Source organism: Caretta caretta, chromosome 9 (assembly GCF_965140235.1).
Source record: "Caretta caretta isolate rCarCar2 chromosome 9, rCarCar1.hap1, whole genome shotgun sequence".
Taxonomy (NCBI): Eukaryota; Metazoa; Chordata; order Testudines; family Cheloniidae; genus Caretta; species Caretta caretta.
Genome location: NC_134214.1, coordinates 45,088,605 through 45,104,659, shown reverse-complemented (window position 1 = coordinate 45,104,659; position 16,055 = coordinate 45,088,605). Strand labels below are relative to the sequence as shown.

Below are 16,055 nucleotides of genomic sequence, written 5' to 3'. Positions count from 1 at the left end.
AAGGACGCAGTCTTTGTATCATGCTTAACAAAAACATGTCTGAGGAGCTGCCAGTCAAAAATGTGTACCATCTATAAATAAGATGATTTCATTAAACACACCCATCTTGACGCTATTTTACAACAGGAGCTAAGAGAGACGTTTTTACTGATCCCCTCAAATCAGTCAATTGTGCTGTTCCCTGTGAATTGATACAAAATATCATCTGATCACTTTTATGACTTTAGTACATCAGTACACTTGGAATGTCACTATCACATCTGTTTAATCAAGCTCTAGTCCATCTGTCTCTCTGGTGTGGTAATAGAATGAGAACAAACTCCAGTTGCTAATAACAAGCAACCCGTATATTTCCTGATCAAAGAGCTCACAGAGGGTTTGAAGTTTAAAGCACGGGAAAGTTTGTTTTGTTTCCTTACGCACCATTACTTTTTGCAGAAAGAAAAGAAAATATTCCACTTTGTGGAAGCACCTTTGGGCACTACAGAATTTCAGCAATCTGTCCTTGGGTCTTACCAGGGGATGCTGGTATTGAGTTGTCTACAAAAGGTTTTTTGCTTTTCCGGGCTCATTACATCCACTGCATCAGCTTTTGCAAGGTTAGATTCAACGCAGAGCTTGTTTTGTCCAAGTTGATCAGTCCTCCAAAAAATCCTAAGGAAATGAACTTCTTAGCCTGCGTCTCTGCAAAGATTCTGAATGCAACCCTGAGGGAGATTGATTCCAACAGGACCTTGGATTTGGATGAGCCTTCCACATACATGTTGCAAGAATGGATTATCTCCCCTCCATATATAGACATGAAAATGTTCCTGATCCCACCAGTTGTCTGCCTTGTGGCAGCCATCCTGGTAATTCCCTCCATCTTGTTTGTGATTTTCTCCAGCTTCAGCATCCGCCAGGAAACAAGGTACCTGCTGCTGGGGAATACTTTACTTTGTGATCTGATGTACCTAATCTTCTACACCCTCTCCGCCGTTCTCAATGGCGAGAACCTTACACTCCCCAAGTATGCTTGTGTGCTTCTGTTGTTTTTGCTGGCGGTGACTTACTGCGGGGGATTGCTCACAGCTGCTGCCATGGTACTGGATATATTTTTGGCCATTTTGTTTCCTTTGCGCTACGTTGCCATTTTGCCGCCTTCACGAACGAAAAAACTGATCATACTCATATGGCTCTCTTCTGGGGTTTTCCCAGGGATCATCTACTTGGTGCTGATGGTGACTCAAAAGCCCACACCGTGTCCCATGAACACATGCTCTGTGCCAATAATACTGGTCATGACTCTGAATGGAGACGATGCTGTGAAGCTCTGTTATGTGCTTTCAGTTGCTGTCCTCTTTCTCTGCTTGGCTTTAATACATGGTTGTTATATTATCCTGTATCTTAAAACAAGACAATCGGGCATATGGGAAAGCATTTTCTCTAGAGCTAGCGTGACATTCTTGATGCATCACACTATATTATTCTTTTACTTCTCTCCACTTCTGGCCCTTGTGGTGGAAACATTACTTTACATCAATGCTGTCATTGGACTACGGACAGGAATATGGATGTCTCTAACAATCTGCAATGTCCTGATTGTTCTGCCAAAAGCTTTGTTGCCTTATCTATATGGGCTTCGATATAGGGAGATATCGTCCTCTCTGAAATTCATTTTCAGAATGAAGCGCCTTAGTCTTGTGTCACCTGTTGCATCGCCATAAAGTGAGGCAGAATGTACCTACACGAGAGTAAGTTGAAAGGGGCTGTATTTGCCCTCTCGCAATAGGTAAGCATCTCACCAGCTACCTAGATCTTTATTTGCAGGTGTCAAAGGCTTTGCTGTGGTGGGGTAGTCCTACTGTCTCCTCACTATCAGAAGGTTGCACATCTTGACTACACCACAACATGGGACCATACTCAGTGCACTGCATGTAGAACTAGAGCTTGCTCCATTGCTGGAAGTGACATTCTTTGGAGGAGACATTAAACAGGGGTCATTTCTGCCCATCTGTATTGGAGGGGTCAAAGTTAAAAATAAAAAGCCAATGCAACAAAGACCAATGGCTAATCTTGGCTGGCTTGGCCAACATTGCCCCTCAATAAAGTGAGTGCCCAAGTGTGTGCCTGAAGGAACATGTACACTGCAACATAATATGATGTAGACACTCAAGCACAGGGTTTCCTAACACGGGTCAGCTGACTCAAGTCCCACTAAACATGGGCTTCCATTGCAGTGTAGACATACCCTGTGCTGGTGCTGTGTGCATAATGACTATTGCATTCACCTTCAGAGGAGTTACTGCAAGACTGGTATCCAGTTGACTGTTTTGTAAAGCACATTAAAATACCTTGGGTATGACAAATGCTCTATTCAATGACATCCTATGCTACTTCTCGTATGTCAATGCATTATCAGTCAAATGGATTAAGTCTAACAATGTACAAAACAATGGCTTTTCATCAAATGTCGTACAGAAGTGGAATGGTCTTGGATCAGCATCTAGCAGACAGTAATCAATGTGCAATGATGTTCTACAATAGTCAGTCTGTCTGTCTTTTAATTCTTTTCTCATCAGAGAAGTGCACAGGTGACTGACTACTGGATAAAATAAATGGATGGTATTTCAGATCTCAAGGGAAGCCAAGTCCTCTTAAGCAGACAAGCATTGGAGGCAGTGTGGGGAAGCTCTGTTTATCGAACTCTGTGAAAAGCTTCCAGTATTTCAAAAGATTATATTGTTTGAGCTTTTTAAATTTTATGTACACCACAATTTTTTGATTGGCTTTTAAAACACTGTACCTTGATTACACTCTGTGTGTCACTTGTCTCTGTATCAGTATACAGATTCTCCACTTTCTGTAGTTCTGTAGACCCTAATGCAAAAAGAGTGCAGCGTGGTAGCATTTTACAGCCAGAGACTCCAGCTGCTAGAGTAGCAGCAGCCCAAGCAGGGACTTCTGGACCTTCAAAGAACTTTCAATAGTTTTGACTGGACTTCCTCTGCCCTGTGCAGATTGCCTATTTGCTCCAACCTTCTCCCTTTCCCTGCCCCCTCCTTGACAGTCTATTCACTTCAGACCTGTCCCTCCTACCCTCTCCTCCCATTTCCTTTTCTTTCCATTTAGTTGAATCTCTTCTATCTAAACTCACACCAAACAAACAAACAATGTTTACCATCACATTGTTCACTCTACTTGTGTGTTCAGCGTCTGTTTGATTGCAAGTTCTTCAGACAGGCGCCATCTACTACTCTGTGTTTGTAGGGTGCCTAGCACCATGCAGTCCCATTCTTAGTTTCTAAGGGCTAATCCCTGGAATAAACATGACTAATATGTACTTTGCACTCACTTGACACAGCTGTAAAGGACTACACCAAGGGTGAGGCAGTGGAAAATCAGGCCCAAAGTATTCTGAAGTGAATAAACTCTAAGATATAGCAGAGTTTCTTTTATTGATGGCTGCATGTTTCTCTGGGTATCTTGTCCAAAACTGAACTTTAAAATCGCAAGTACTGGTCCACTGCAAATATCTGTTTGCGTAAGCTTTTCAATAAAAAAATTGCCTATCATATGCTCTGTGCTGAATGCTTTTATTTTTCCTTAGTTATAGATCCCATAGACGTTTATTGTACTAGCCACATTTGTAGAAAGACTGTCATTTAAATATGGAACCAAGTTCTTCAATAATGTGAGCAGTAAGGGTGGAACACATATTTTAAATCAGAATCTCCTGAACACTAAATATTAACAGAATCCAGGAGAGACCCTAATAAGAGGGTGGTAGTGTGAAGGTTTTACTATGTATCTGGGGAGAAGTGTTTTTCTCTCTAGCTACACATTGTTTTGCTCCAGGGTTGTCTGGCTTTTTATAGGGGATTTTTATAGTGGTCTATTAGCGTCCCAAGGGGGAAATTTAACTTTTTCATTAGGTTCTCTTGGGTTTTGCTGTACATTATAAAGAGGCTTGCCAGGCTTTGATTCTTGTGATTCTGACAGATAAGGTCAGTGCTTATTTTTTAGCATTTTTAATGGATTTCAATATTCAGAGTTGTGGGAAATTGGTCGGGGGGGGGGGTGTCAGACAATTATTTATTGACAGTAGACACTGAGATTCAAAGATTTAAAGCTTTATAGCAATTAAAATACAAATTATCATCATCCCAGGTCAAAATATACGAAGTAAATACCCTTAAATCAAACTTTACTAAGTTCTCAGGCAGCATTTTTCTTTCTTTGCCTCGCTGTGAATTGTGATTATCGATGGAGATGTTCTTTCACCTCTTTGTGCGTGTGTACAGTCAAATCAACGTTCACAGACACCTTCCAGTAAAAAGCCAATCCTTCCAAGACTAATGATAAATAAAGAACAGGCCTTTTAAATAAAAACCTCACCAACCAACCCCCCAAAACAGCTTGGAAATAGGTTTTGCATAGTTGGTCCACTTTCCAAACTGGTATGAGCACGATCAGTTTTACTGGGTTTTATTCCTGGCTTTGCCAGAGATGTAAGATGTGATTCTGCACTGCTCTGCACCATGTGCAATCATTTTCACCCATGCACAGTGGGTGTAAAATGCTACCAAATCACTTTGAGCTGGTGTAAATGACTACATGAGGTGGGAGAAAAGAATCAGGCCCTTCCTAGGCATGTAATTTTGGGCAAATAACTGCATTTCTCTGATCAGTCTCCTGTTTGGGACATGAGGAAATCCCTATCTACCATACAAATGTTAGGAGACCTAATTCATGACATGATTGTAAAGAGCTTAGAGATCTTCAGATTAAAAATATAAACTTTGTCTTCTGAGATTTCCAAACAACCTACCTCTTCTGTGAGGAGCTAGGCTCTACCCTGGTAAACAAGCCACACCAGGCTGGTGAGGATGGGAGTGCCAGGAGGTTAGGTTCCTGGAGGACCAACTGGCAGAAGATGACAGTGGTGAGGGGGGCCAAGTTAAGAGCAGATGAAGAGCCTTCACACTGGGTATTGAACTCTGTGTGTTAGCTCCTTTGTTTTACTGTGCAAGTATTGGTGGAGGTGACTTTGCAATAGGGCCACAATGGGATCAGAAGAAGTTAAAGGAGCTAGGACTGGGCCCAATTTATGTTAGCTGAAGAGTGCTTTATGTGATTTTTTTTTTCCTACCATGGAGATGGCTCTACCACTCAGTGTTCCTGCTGTCATGGGATGATAAAAGAAAGCCAGTCATCCCACTGTTTCACACTAGTCAATTAATTCAAATAATTTGCTATAGCTGGATGCAATTCACATAACATTACTGTGCTTTTCAGTAATAAAGCCAAAGTTTCCAGGACACCTAAAACAATACATCTGAATATTTTTACTTGAGAGATTTTTCTTCCTAAATTTATATTGCAGTTGACTATTATCTATATATAATGTGGAAATTTTGAATGAGGTCAGACTTGAATTCCTAGAGGTCATCTTGTGTCATCCATTACTTGAAAAATAATCCAATTAGTATTTGGAGTAATGTCTCAAATTTAGATCAATTTCAATGTCATGCGGTGTTAATAATAGCCATATAGGTAAACAATCATATAGTATTTTAAAAAATACACTTGTTAAAATTTTGCTAATTGCTCCGTTAAACTAATTAAACTCCTGCAGGTTTGATACTTTACATTAAGTGTGACTGTTCCTTGAATGGCTAACTCCATCTGCTGTCTAACTTCTGAAGGGAGATTTAACATAACACACCTCACGTTGACTCTGTCTGTGTGAACATAGTGTAGGTAATCTGTTTCTATCTAGCTGTATAGTTGCTGCCCACAAAATAAAACTCTCTAGGTTTTTAAATTAGAAAAAAATTAGATTTTCAGCTAAGGTAAGTACCTGTGTTCATCAGCGTCACACACAAATGGACAAATATTACTTTAAGGGCCTGCTTCTACTGAGATTGTAAGCTCCTTGCGGCATTTATACAGCTCCTGGCACAAAAGGGTCCTGCTCCAGGACTAGTGTTTCTAGGTGCTGTGAAACCACTAATAATATTAAAATCAAAACGAAAATCTCAATGACTTCAGTGGGAGCAGAACTGAGCCCTACACTTGCACCAAAGAAAATGTACATCCGAATGAAAGGATTACTTACTGTATCGCTTCGAAGAATCCTTTCAAGGCAATAACAAAAATATCGTCCATTAGTGGGAAGGAGAAAAATAAATAGCCAGTTCATCCTCTAATCCTTTGTAAAATAGTTTAGTTTCCTCAACCACATTAAGAATCAAACTGCAGCGCAGGAAGGGTAAATCATTTTTGGTCAATCCATTTCAGTCAGTGGTGCATATGTGAGTTTATAATGTTCTGTTGACACACACAGCTAAGCTAATAGCAAACTCATAAACCAGATTGTGGCAGGGTCTATATTAATACAGGGATGTTTCCCCATGGCAACCTGTCTGTCATTATACCAGTGAGGAACAGAAGAATCATTAACTAAACAGGTTTCAGAGTAACAGCTGTGTTAGTCTGTATTCGCAAAAAGAAAAGGAGTACTTGTGGCACCTCAGAGACTAACCAATTTATTTGACCATAACCTTTCGTGAAGTGAGCTGTAGCTCACGAAAGCTTATGCTCAAATAAATTGGTTAGTCTCTAAGGTGCCACAAATACTGCTTTTCTTTTAACTAAACAGGCTACAGCTTGCTAAAAATAGTGTTTTGTGGGGATTGTTTTGTTCTTGTCTGCTAAACAGAGCGAGAAATGAATGTGTTTTGGGATTTGTCTGGAAGCTTCTTTCTACACAACCAAATGTTGCTGCTGTTAGCAGAATGGCACAGTGTGAGCTAAACAGAGACACTTCACAGCTTCTGAACTAAGGGGTGCTATGGAAGGAGACCCAAAAAGGAGCACAGACTGGTGTCTGTTGTTGTAGGTCTCAGCCTCATGTGATGACATGTAGTTGCATCATCTTGTGGTGAAGGGATGCAACACACTGAGATTAGATGTTCCCATTCTCTTATCTTATCTATACTTTTATACCAGGACAATCAGTGCAGAGTGTAAATGGACCAGAGAGTGTATCTGAAAGGAACTTAAATTCCTCAGCACAGATCAGCTGCCAGTCAAGCAACGTCAGTGCGGGTGGGTGGCTGGGTGTGACTGTGCATCATTCCTAGCCCAGTTCTATAAACTCCAACATTTTAGCCTTGATCAGGATGAGAGGATCTGTACTGAAGTCAATAGAAATGAAAATGGCATCTGGGTAGGGTGGAGGCTACCTGGGAAAGTGTAATGCCCAGTGCAGTTTCCTGCACTGTAGCAGATTTTATGAGCTTCAATGTATGAAAAGTTTTAATTTTTGGTCTTCCCCCTGGAGGGGAGGGTGAGCCAAGGGGCAGCTGGGGAGCTCCCAGCAGGGGTACCATGTCACTTGTCAGATGCTAATGCTGCTCCACCTGCAAGCAGACTCCAGCTTATCCTGCCTCTTCCCACGTCAGGTCCCCCTGCCTAGTGAGGTTTCCCTTAACCAGCTAAGAAGTTTGGAGAAATTGAGCTACCCCTAGCCCACGCAGGATTCGGGGAAAGCTCTCTTGGCACTTAGCGGAGGACTGGGAGCAGTAATGGAAAAGTCCCCACCAGAGGGAGACTTCCCACACATTTCAGAGTAGCAGCCGTGTTAGTCTGTATTCGCAAAAAGAAAGCTGTAGCTCACGAAAGCTTATGCTCAAATAAATTGGTTAATCGCTAAGGAGCCACTAGTACTCCTTTTCTTTTCCCACACATTGAACCACTTACTCCTATAAAAATACCCTTTGCCTGGGGGAAGGAGTGATAGGCTGGCAGCCAGGAGTCCTAATGGCACCTCGGTCACCAAGCAGCATTAAGAACCCTCTGTACTTCAGAGCCTGTGTTATCGAGCAAGGCCTCATGCCCCTGCCCTCAGAGAGAGGGACGTATCGTTCCCAGCCTCTTGCTGCAAGGATAAGTGAGGACTACAGAAGTCCCACAAGGTCACTTCTGGTATAGCTGGGAATGGAGCCCAGCGCCAATATGGGAGACTCATGTTTTAGCCACACTGCCTACACTAAGGTAAGACCAAGGCCGTGTGCTTGGCTATGGTGTCGTCAAGCTCACTAAAGAACAGGCAGCCCCCACTCCCGACTGGATCCTGGGCCATATGGGTGAGGGGGTTGAGAGGGTTTACCATATGCAGGTTGGTGCTGCTACCTCTTCCCTGCAGAGAGCACAGTGCCTGGCAGAGGAGACAGGAACAGTGGGAGGAAGGAGTGAAGAGGGAAGAGAGCTCCCATGGACACTGGAGAAAGAAAGGGACCAGAGGAAGTAGGGATGCGGGGAGAGAGAGTGGAATAGAAAAGAAAGAAGAGAGCATTAAGGGTGAAAATACTGGGGGAGAGTTGGGATTGCAGAAAGGGAGTCTTGAGGGGAGGAGGGGGATTTTAGGAAGAAAATGAACATTTCTAACAGACTTTGAGGGGAAATACTGTAGTGAACTGGCCTGTGTGTGTGCTTGTGCGCGCTGCTGCCTTCCCTGGGACAGAGCTAACTGCTCAGCTGGGGCCAGGCTGTGCTGCTCACACCAGAAGAGGCTGTGTCTCCTTTAGCTCCAGGGTGAGGCCTGCCTCTTTGGAGCAAGAGGATTCCCCTGCTGTGACTGCGAGGTTCCAAGCAAGCTTCCAGCACAGTGACATCTCTGCATCCTTGGCAGCTACGGGTTTACCAGACAAACGGGCAGAAATAAACAAAAGGGCACAGCACTGTTTAGGGGGGACAGGGAGAGAAGACATTTAATCCGGAGGATGGTGGCTATCAGTGTAGTTGCTAATATAGTGTTTCACAGAATGTTTGCTTTGTTCCATGTTTGTATCTTTTTGATTTGTGACTTGGCTGTTTCCAGCAGGGGAAAAAACAATCTGAAAATGTTCCCAGCCTTTGGCTAGGAGCCAACCCAGCCCTGACCCCTTCCATAGTTGTTTTTGTTTCTGAACTGGCCGGCATGCTGTGCCTGAGAGATTCTGGCCCACCTGCCAGTGCTGCCTGTTGCCTTTTGTGTGCATGATCTCTCCATCTCCTGGAAATCGCATCCAGATCTGTAGAATTGTTTTCCTTCTCAACAGATTGTTCTGTTCCTTTGCATTCCAGGAAATAAAAACCTACAGAGAAGCAAAAGCCTGGTGTAATGCTGCCACCTACTGGGGAAAATGTGGAGATGGAAGCCGCTCAGAGACTGAAAATCCAAATGTACAGGAGTGGGCGACTACAGTGGAGGGAACAATCCATTTTGGAGAAGCCAGGATCCCCATGTTAACATGTTGCAAATATTTGCCCATTCATTTGGAAGTTAAAGTCATACCTATGAGTGCAATCATAGGGGAAGACCGGAGTTGAGGAAATGGTTCCTGTCCCCTAGCTTCCAGCCAGTCGGGAAAGGGAACAATGCCACTGTCCCTGCCAGCAGCATCCTGCCCCCTCTGAATGTCTCTCCAGCGAAGTCCCAGTGCCTACCCCTTCTATTCGCCCTGCTCTGCGACCTGCAAGGGGAGAGGAAACCTTGCACTAAGCCCAGCTGGTGCATTTCTTTCTCTTCCTGCTTAGGTGGTGCTGTGAGCAAACAGCACTAGTGGAATGTGGGAGGCAGGGTGTGGGAAGACAAGGACATTTGGGCAAGGGGGAGAAACAGCACTCAGGAGAAAGATGGGGGAGTTTTTGCAAGCAAGTTTTTGCACAGAGCGGAAGGTAAACAAAGACGAGGGGGGGTTGTTTTGCATTCAAGGATATTAACATAGCTTTTTATCTGAGTATATAATCTTGCTTCCTCCCCATGCAGTGCTCCATCCCTAAAACATACTGTCCTTTGGGGCCTGCAACTCTTGATGCCACGCAGCCAATTTAAATAGAAAAACCGGGATAATGCCCCCAAACAGAATTAAACACAGCCAGCCTGCCTGGCCAGTAACCTCTAGATCAAAAACAAAAGCCCATGAAAAACAACCAACCTCCCGTTGAATGCCATCAGCATTCAGTGCCCTTGGCAAAATGATGGTCATAGAAAGGTAAGTCTTGAAGTTTAACAAATGTAGACTCTGTTGTGGGAGTGAGTGAATTACAGATACAATCCTTCTGCCAGGTGGGGTCGGGGGCAGCAAGGGCCAGCTTCAGTATCTAGGAGTCTCTCTTAACCTTCCAAGATAGTACTGTCTTGAGCCCCCAGCCAGAAATCTGAGAAAACTAAGCACCATCCCTGGGCACCTCGACGAGCCAATGTTTCCCTACTCGCAAGCAATGAGTCTGTGTATAACAAAAGAAAACTTTTATTAAAAGGAGAGGGAACACAGCATCAGTTTGGGAAAACATCCTGACAACGATTCAAAAGTATGCAAACAATAAGTAAACACCTGCCCCACAATAGCTTGGGCAGTGGTCTTTTGTCTGTTTCCCACGTTGCAGTGTGAAAGTCTGACGGAGGAACATCCCCTTAACATGCCACTCCCCTTTCCCTTCACTGCACCCCAATCTCAGTGGGTTATCTGAGGCCAGTGAAGTCCCCGAATTTAGGAGTGCCATCATGGGGGTTCAGCACCCACCCCTGAAAGCAGGAGGCGAGCAATGCCAATGCCAATGCCCACCGCTATCACTGTTATCTCTGCAGTTTCAGCCTCTAGTGGCGATGCTGTACTCTGAGGTTCTGCTGCTGAGCCCGGTTCTTAGTGATTTCAGCTCTTAGTGAAGAGTGGAGAAACTCACTGCTGTTTCATCTGCCACACCCTCTGCATTGTCTTTTGTCACAACTCTCCCTGCACCTGGTCTAAGGTTCAACCCCCTAGACCAGCTTATTAGTGAATTCCTCTCTAGCAATCACTGAACAGCAACAAGGGTTTTAGACTGAATCTGATCAAATCTGTCTTTAAACACTGGTGGGGAAGGATCAAATGATATCTCGCACTTTTTAAACGCAGTCCATACCATCGGGTAGGAACACCTGTCCTGTCTTGTGCCCTTCTACCTGACGGGATCATTGCTGTTACTGTTATCCATGCTAGGTCTGTTTATTAGTTGCCATTCTGGGTTGTTTGTGGCCTGTTTTTTATGTACTTTCTAATTTTGTTGGGATTTTTTTTAGCTAGAAGAGTAAACAAATCCAGAGGTGAAATACATTGTTGTGGCTTTTATTGGTATCTCAGCTGGGATTGTCAGCCAGGGATGTCAGCTGGGTTTGATTTTTTTGGTGATGTGAAATGAAAGGATATCTGTTTCTAAAATGACATCCTTTTGCTGCATGTAACGTGCCATCCATCAAAAAGAAGTGTAACTTACAAGGAAGCCACATGAGTTTTGCTTGTGATGTAACTCTTCCATTCCATACACAACTTCTCCTTTTCTTTGGGTGATGCTGCAAGTCCAGTAGTCTGAGGCTAATAGTAATAAATAATATAGCAACATCAGGCCAGAGGTGGGCTGAAATTTGGCATGACTATCCTACTTGCAGTAGGATAAAAGGCAGGCATACACCTACCGATCATGTTTCCGTGTATGCCTGGAGGTTCTGTACATTAAGAGTAAACACCAGATTATCCCATCATTTTTTGGGTGGGGAAGGAATTAAGATAATTTAAGGCATGTCCTGTACAGAGGAAATGAGATTTCCTCCTGATTTCAAGGAGGCCGAGGACATATACAGCTATTTCCTGAAAGGACCCTAGTAGCAGTAGTTCCACCCAACACTCTTTGCATTTAAAATTATCTTTTCAATGCAGTTTATTCAGCCATTGTCTCCTTAGGGGAACTGAGGTATTTGGATATCATCTGTGGTTCTCTTTTCTCTCCCAAAGTCAGACAGAAACTGCTCCAGGCACTATCCTGCGGATGTGTGTGTAGGACTTCCTCAGGGTGACGCTGCCATGATGGGACACCCCACGAGGTAGGACGCACTCCTCTGTTAACCTCTGGATCTCGGGGTCCCAGCACAGCACCGTGGCGATGACTTCGTTCTTCTCATCCCGGCCCCCTGTGATGAACAACTTGTTGTTGCAAGGGGAAATCCCGCAACTTGCTCTCTCATGAGTGAACTGAGTCACTAGGCACCATGTGTCCTGAAGGGGGCTGTACGAGTACAGTGCTTTCATTGCTCCACCTGCAACAGAAACAGAAATTGGTTTGCTCCTGCCATTAGTTCCTCTAGTTCCTATCCAAATTAGACATTTCAACAGAGTTCCATCACTGACACTTATGAGAACACTTTACCCCCAAGGTAAAGTCAAAACAAGACTACAGGGCAAAACAAGACTGCTCTGAAAGACCTACAAAGGGCCACTTATTTTTCATAGCTCCATCAATTTTATGGGACCATTGTGATCATCCAGTCTGACCTTTTGCATAACACAGGCCAGTGAGACAATCTACCATGTCCCTAGGAAAGTTTTACTAATGGTTAATTAGCCACGCTGTAAATTTTTTTTTTTTTTTTGGTCTTATTTCTAGTCAGAATTTCTCTAACTTCAGCTTCCAACCACTGGATCTTGTTACATCTTTTTCTGCTAAATTAACGACTTGTGTACTATCATACTCTTGTGTACATATCGTACTCTTCCTTCATATAGGTATTTGATAGACCATGATCAAGTCACCTCTTAATCGTCTCTCGAAGAAACAAAACAGATTGAGCTGCTGTAGACTGTCAATGTAAGGCAGGTTTTCCAAACCGCTAATCATTCCTGTAGCTCTTTTCTGAACCCTTTCTCATTTTTCAACCCCTTTTTGAAAGGATTCTGACAACTAATCTCCAAGTATCCAAGGCAGGCCCTGGAGCAGAGGTGGGCACACTACAGCCCGCGGGCCACATCCGGCCTCCAGGACTGTCCTGCCCGGCCCCTGAGCTCCTGGCCCGGGAGGCTAGCCCCCGGCCCCTCCCCTGTTGTCCCCCTCCCCCGCAGCCTCAGCTCACTGCACCGCCAGTGCAATGCTCTGGGCGGCAGGGCTGTGAGCTCCTGGGGCAGCGCACTGCAGAGCCCGGCCTGACCCGCTGCTCTGTGCTGCACGGCGGCGCGGCTGTCTGTCCTGGTGCAGCGCACCACCAGCTACCGATGCTCCAGGCAGCACAGTAAGTGGGGAGTGAGGGGGGGTTGGATAGAAGGCAGGGGAGTTCGGAAGTGGTCAGGGGCCGGGGGTGTGGATAGGGGTCGGGGCAGTCAAAGGGTGGGGAACAGGGGGGTTGAATGGGGGCAGGGGTCCTGGACGGGCAGTCAGGAAGGAGAGGGGGTGTTGGATGGGGCGGTGGGGGGCAGTTAGGGGTGGGGGCCTGGGGGCGGTCAGGGAGAAGGGGTGATTGGATGAGGAAGGGGTTCCGGGGGACAGTCAGGAAGTGGGGGAGTTGGATTGGGCGGTGGGGGGCAGTCTGGGGCGGGGGTTCTGGGGGTGGTCAGGGGACCGAGAGCAGGGGGTGTGGATAGGTCATGGGTCCCCGGGGGGGGTGGCCGTCAGGGGGCGAGAAGCAGGGGGGTCTGATAGGGGGTGGGGGCTGGGCCACGGCTGGCTGTTTGGGGAGGCACAGCCTCCCCTAACCAGCCTTCCATACAATTTCAGAAACCCAATGCGGCCCTCAGGCCAAAAAGTTTTCCGGCCCTTGCTCTGGAGCCATATTTCCTCTCAAGACAATGGTACCATTCCATTTAAAAGGCACTGGGGGTCCTGCCTTGCTGTTTTCAGGAATGGTGCGCTTTCTCCAGAACTGCTCTATATGGAAGTGGTAGGTAGACCTGATAGTCTGGGTTTTATTGTCCTGCAATGTCCTGAACCCTTCATGTAGGGGAAAGGGTGAGAGAGGTATTTATAAACAGTTCTATTGTATGACAACATGATTTTGGTTGTGACAAAATCAGCCTAACAGACAACGTGCCTCCCGAATCCCTCAGTGTTGGCTGATTTCTGTCCCAAATAAAAACTCTACTGGGTTTCTGATTTAATTGGTGCTGCGGAAGGTTAGTGGGGGAGGGAGGTTCTTTTGCAAGTGCTTGCTGCTTTTCTTATTTAGCCAATTTTCCACAAAAGCCTGGGAGGGCAGGGGGGTTGATCTGTCACATGGCTTTTCACTTCAGAGCCTGTGGTACTTTGGGGACTTTCTGTGATGTAATTAGCATGCTATAACAGGTTGAAACAGTTGGTTTGTGGGCAAGATCCTATGCTACTTGGCGTTGAATTTTAACTCAGAGGCACAAAGACGTCAACTCATCACAAACTGGTGAGACCCGCTGTCTGTCTCTCTCACCCCTCCTGCTCATAGAGGGTGAATTGCATACTGGTGCATAGGCACAGCCCAAAGCTCTATATGCACCTCTGAAATCCTACTTAGGACCACAAAATAGGGCTTCAGTGATGCCGCAGGCTTTGTGCTAGGCCTCTGTATGGGGCGAATTTCACGCTGATTCAGTAGCGCTCTGTTCTGCGTACCCATGCTAGAAGAGGTAGCTGGAGACTGCCCAGAAAAGCAGTCACATTATTTTTAAGTATCCCCCTTTCCTACTCTCCTGCTTCCCTGTGTTCCACTGACAGCTCCCCCATCCTCTACCGACTTTGCCCAGAAGGGAGCAATCTCTGTAATGAGCTAGATGCAGCAGCGCTTCCTCATCTCCTGCAGTGGGATGGCTGTCACAGGAGACTGGTCAGTGCTCTGGGGTAACCCATCTTCCCATAGATATGCCCAGATGTCTGCGTACTGAACTCTTTGGCTGCTAGTGAAGTTGCAATATGAGTTTGGAGTGTTCCCACTGACATTTAAGGATGATATACAGTTTAGCTGATCCTCTTTCAACTTACATCGCAAATCTGCTAATTAGTGTAATCAACCCGGAATGTAATCTTGTGATGGAAGCTGGAGCATTGGGTCCTCCTGGCTCTGACCCCATTGAAGTCCATAGCAAAATTCACAGCCCAATATGCACCTCCTGCGCAATACATTTCCTATAACCAACTGTCTGCATCTATATTGAACTGTAGACTAGAGTAGGAGTAACAGTGTCTGAGTGTTCTGGGTTCCCATCTCCCATCTAGAATCTTAAAGAAGAGCACAGGGTAATGATCATTTGCTTATGCTTCTCTGTAGGGTTCCAGGAATTAGTCAAAAATAAGCTGAACTCAGTCTAGAGAAAAAAGAACATCACTGGTTTACCTACCCACAACATAGATGTGGTCACGGAAACTCACAGCATTGATGCATTTTGCTTCAACTGGCATGGGTGATTTCAAGCTCCAGTTGTTCGTAGCTGGGTCATAACATTGCGTTTTGTCTGTAGCTAGTTTTCCATTGGGTCCTCCCCCAATCACATAGAGCTTCTTCTTGTAGCTGGCTGCAGCAAATGAGCTCACATTGACCATGAGGGGAGCTGCCTGGGTCACCATTAAAAAACAAATAATTAACAATCCACTGAATAGTCATTTGGATTTCATGTCCTATAGGCTGGTGATTTCTTTTCTTTTGAATGTAGATAGTCATGCATTGCTCTGTATTCTCTCGGAGCCCACCATGCATTGGTGTTCCTAGAAGCTGCCATGCATTCGTCCTGAGAGGAACTCACACCACTGAGCTGCGTGTCTGTACTGCTGTCAGAGAGAAGAGGGGCAATAGGGAGCTCCAACTAGGGCACTCCCTGGAAGTCTGACTTTTGGGCCACTAGCTCTGGCTGGGGTCCAGACTGGGTCTGAAACATTCCATTCCTTCCCAGTGTATCAAGAAGCTACTAACTTTAAAACAGTATCACCCTGGGGAGCAGAATTGCGGTGCCAAGACCTTGTATGTTAGCAGGAATGGAGAGGGAGCAAACAGAATGGGAGGGGCGTCCTGATGAGCACATGCTTTGCCTAAAACCTAACACAAAAGAGAAAGATCTGATTTTAGGCCCGTCAACCTGGATGGTGTCCCTTTTGCAAAGGGTACACTTTGTTCAGATATGAAAAGTTAGGGTGCCAAAGTCTATAACGTGCAGCTTCAGCATTTGGGATTGCATTGCAATGGTGCGTGGACATGCTGCCCCATTGTGGTGTGGAGGGAGCAGAGGAGCATGGCTAAGCAGCTGGAGATGCACTGATCTGGCGCA

The 16,055-nt window shown here is 45.3% G+C and overlaps 2 protein-coding genes across 3 annotated transcripts in view; one reads left to right on the top strand and one right to left on the bottom strand.

Annotated features, from left to right (window-relative positions):
- The first annotated feature begins 662 nt into the window (after window positions 1-662).
- Window positions 663-1,706, top strand: GPR148 (G protein-coupled receptor 148). The gene has a single exon (XM_048864604.2). The coding sequence runs from the start codon at window positions 663-665 to the stop codon at window positions 1,704-1,706; it is 1,044 nt and encodes a 347-aa protein (XP_048720561.2).
- An 8,558-nt stretch (window positions 1,707-10,264) lies between these two features.
- KLHL6 (kelch like family member 6) overlaps window positions 10,265-16,055 on the bottom strand; it is a 31,619-nt gene continuing 25,828 nt past the window's right edge. For both annotated transcript variants that reach the window (XM_075132241.1, XM_048865280.2), the window contains exons 6-7: window positions 15,135-15,348; window positions 10,265-12,100 (exon numbers count right to left, since the gene is read on the bottom strand). In XM_075132241.1, coding sequence (XP_074988342.1) covers window positions 11,799-12,100; window positions 15,135-15,348 — 516 coding nt within the window. In that variant the 3' untranslated portion in view covers window positions 10,265-11,798. The remainder of the gene's footprint in view (window positions 12,101-15,134; window positions 15,349-16,055) is intronic.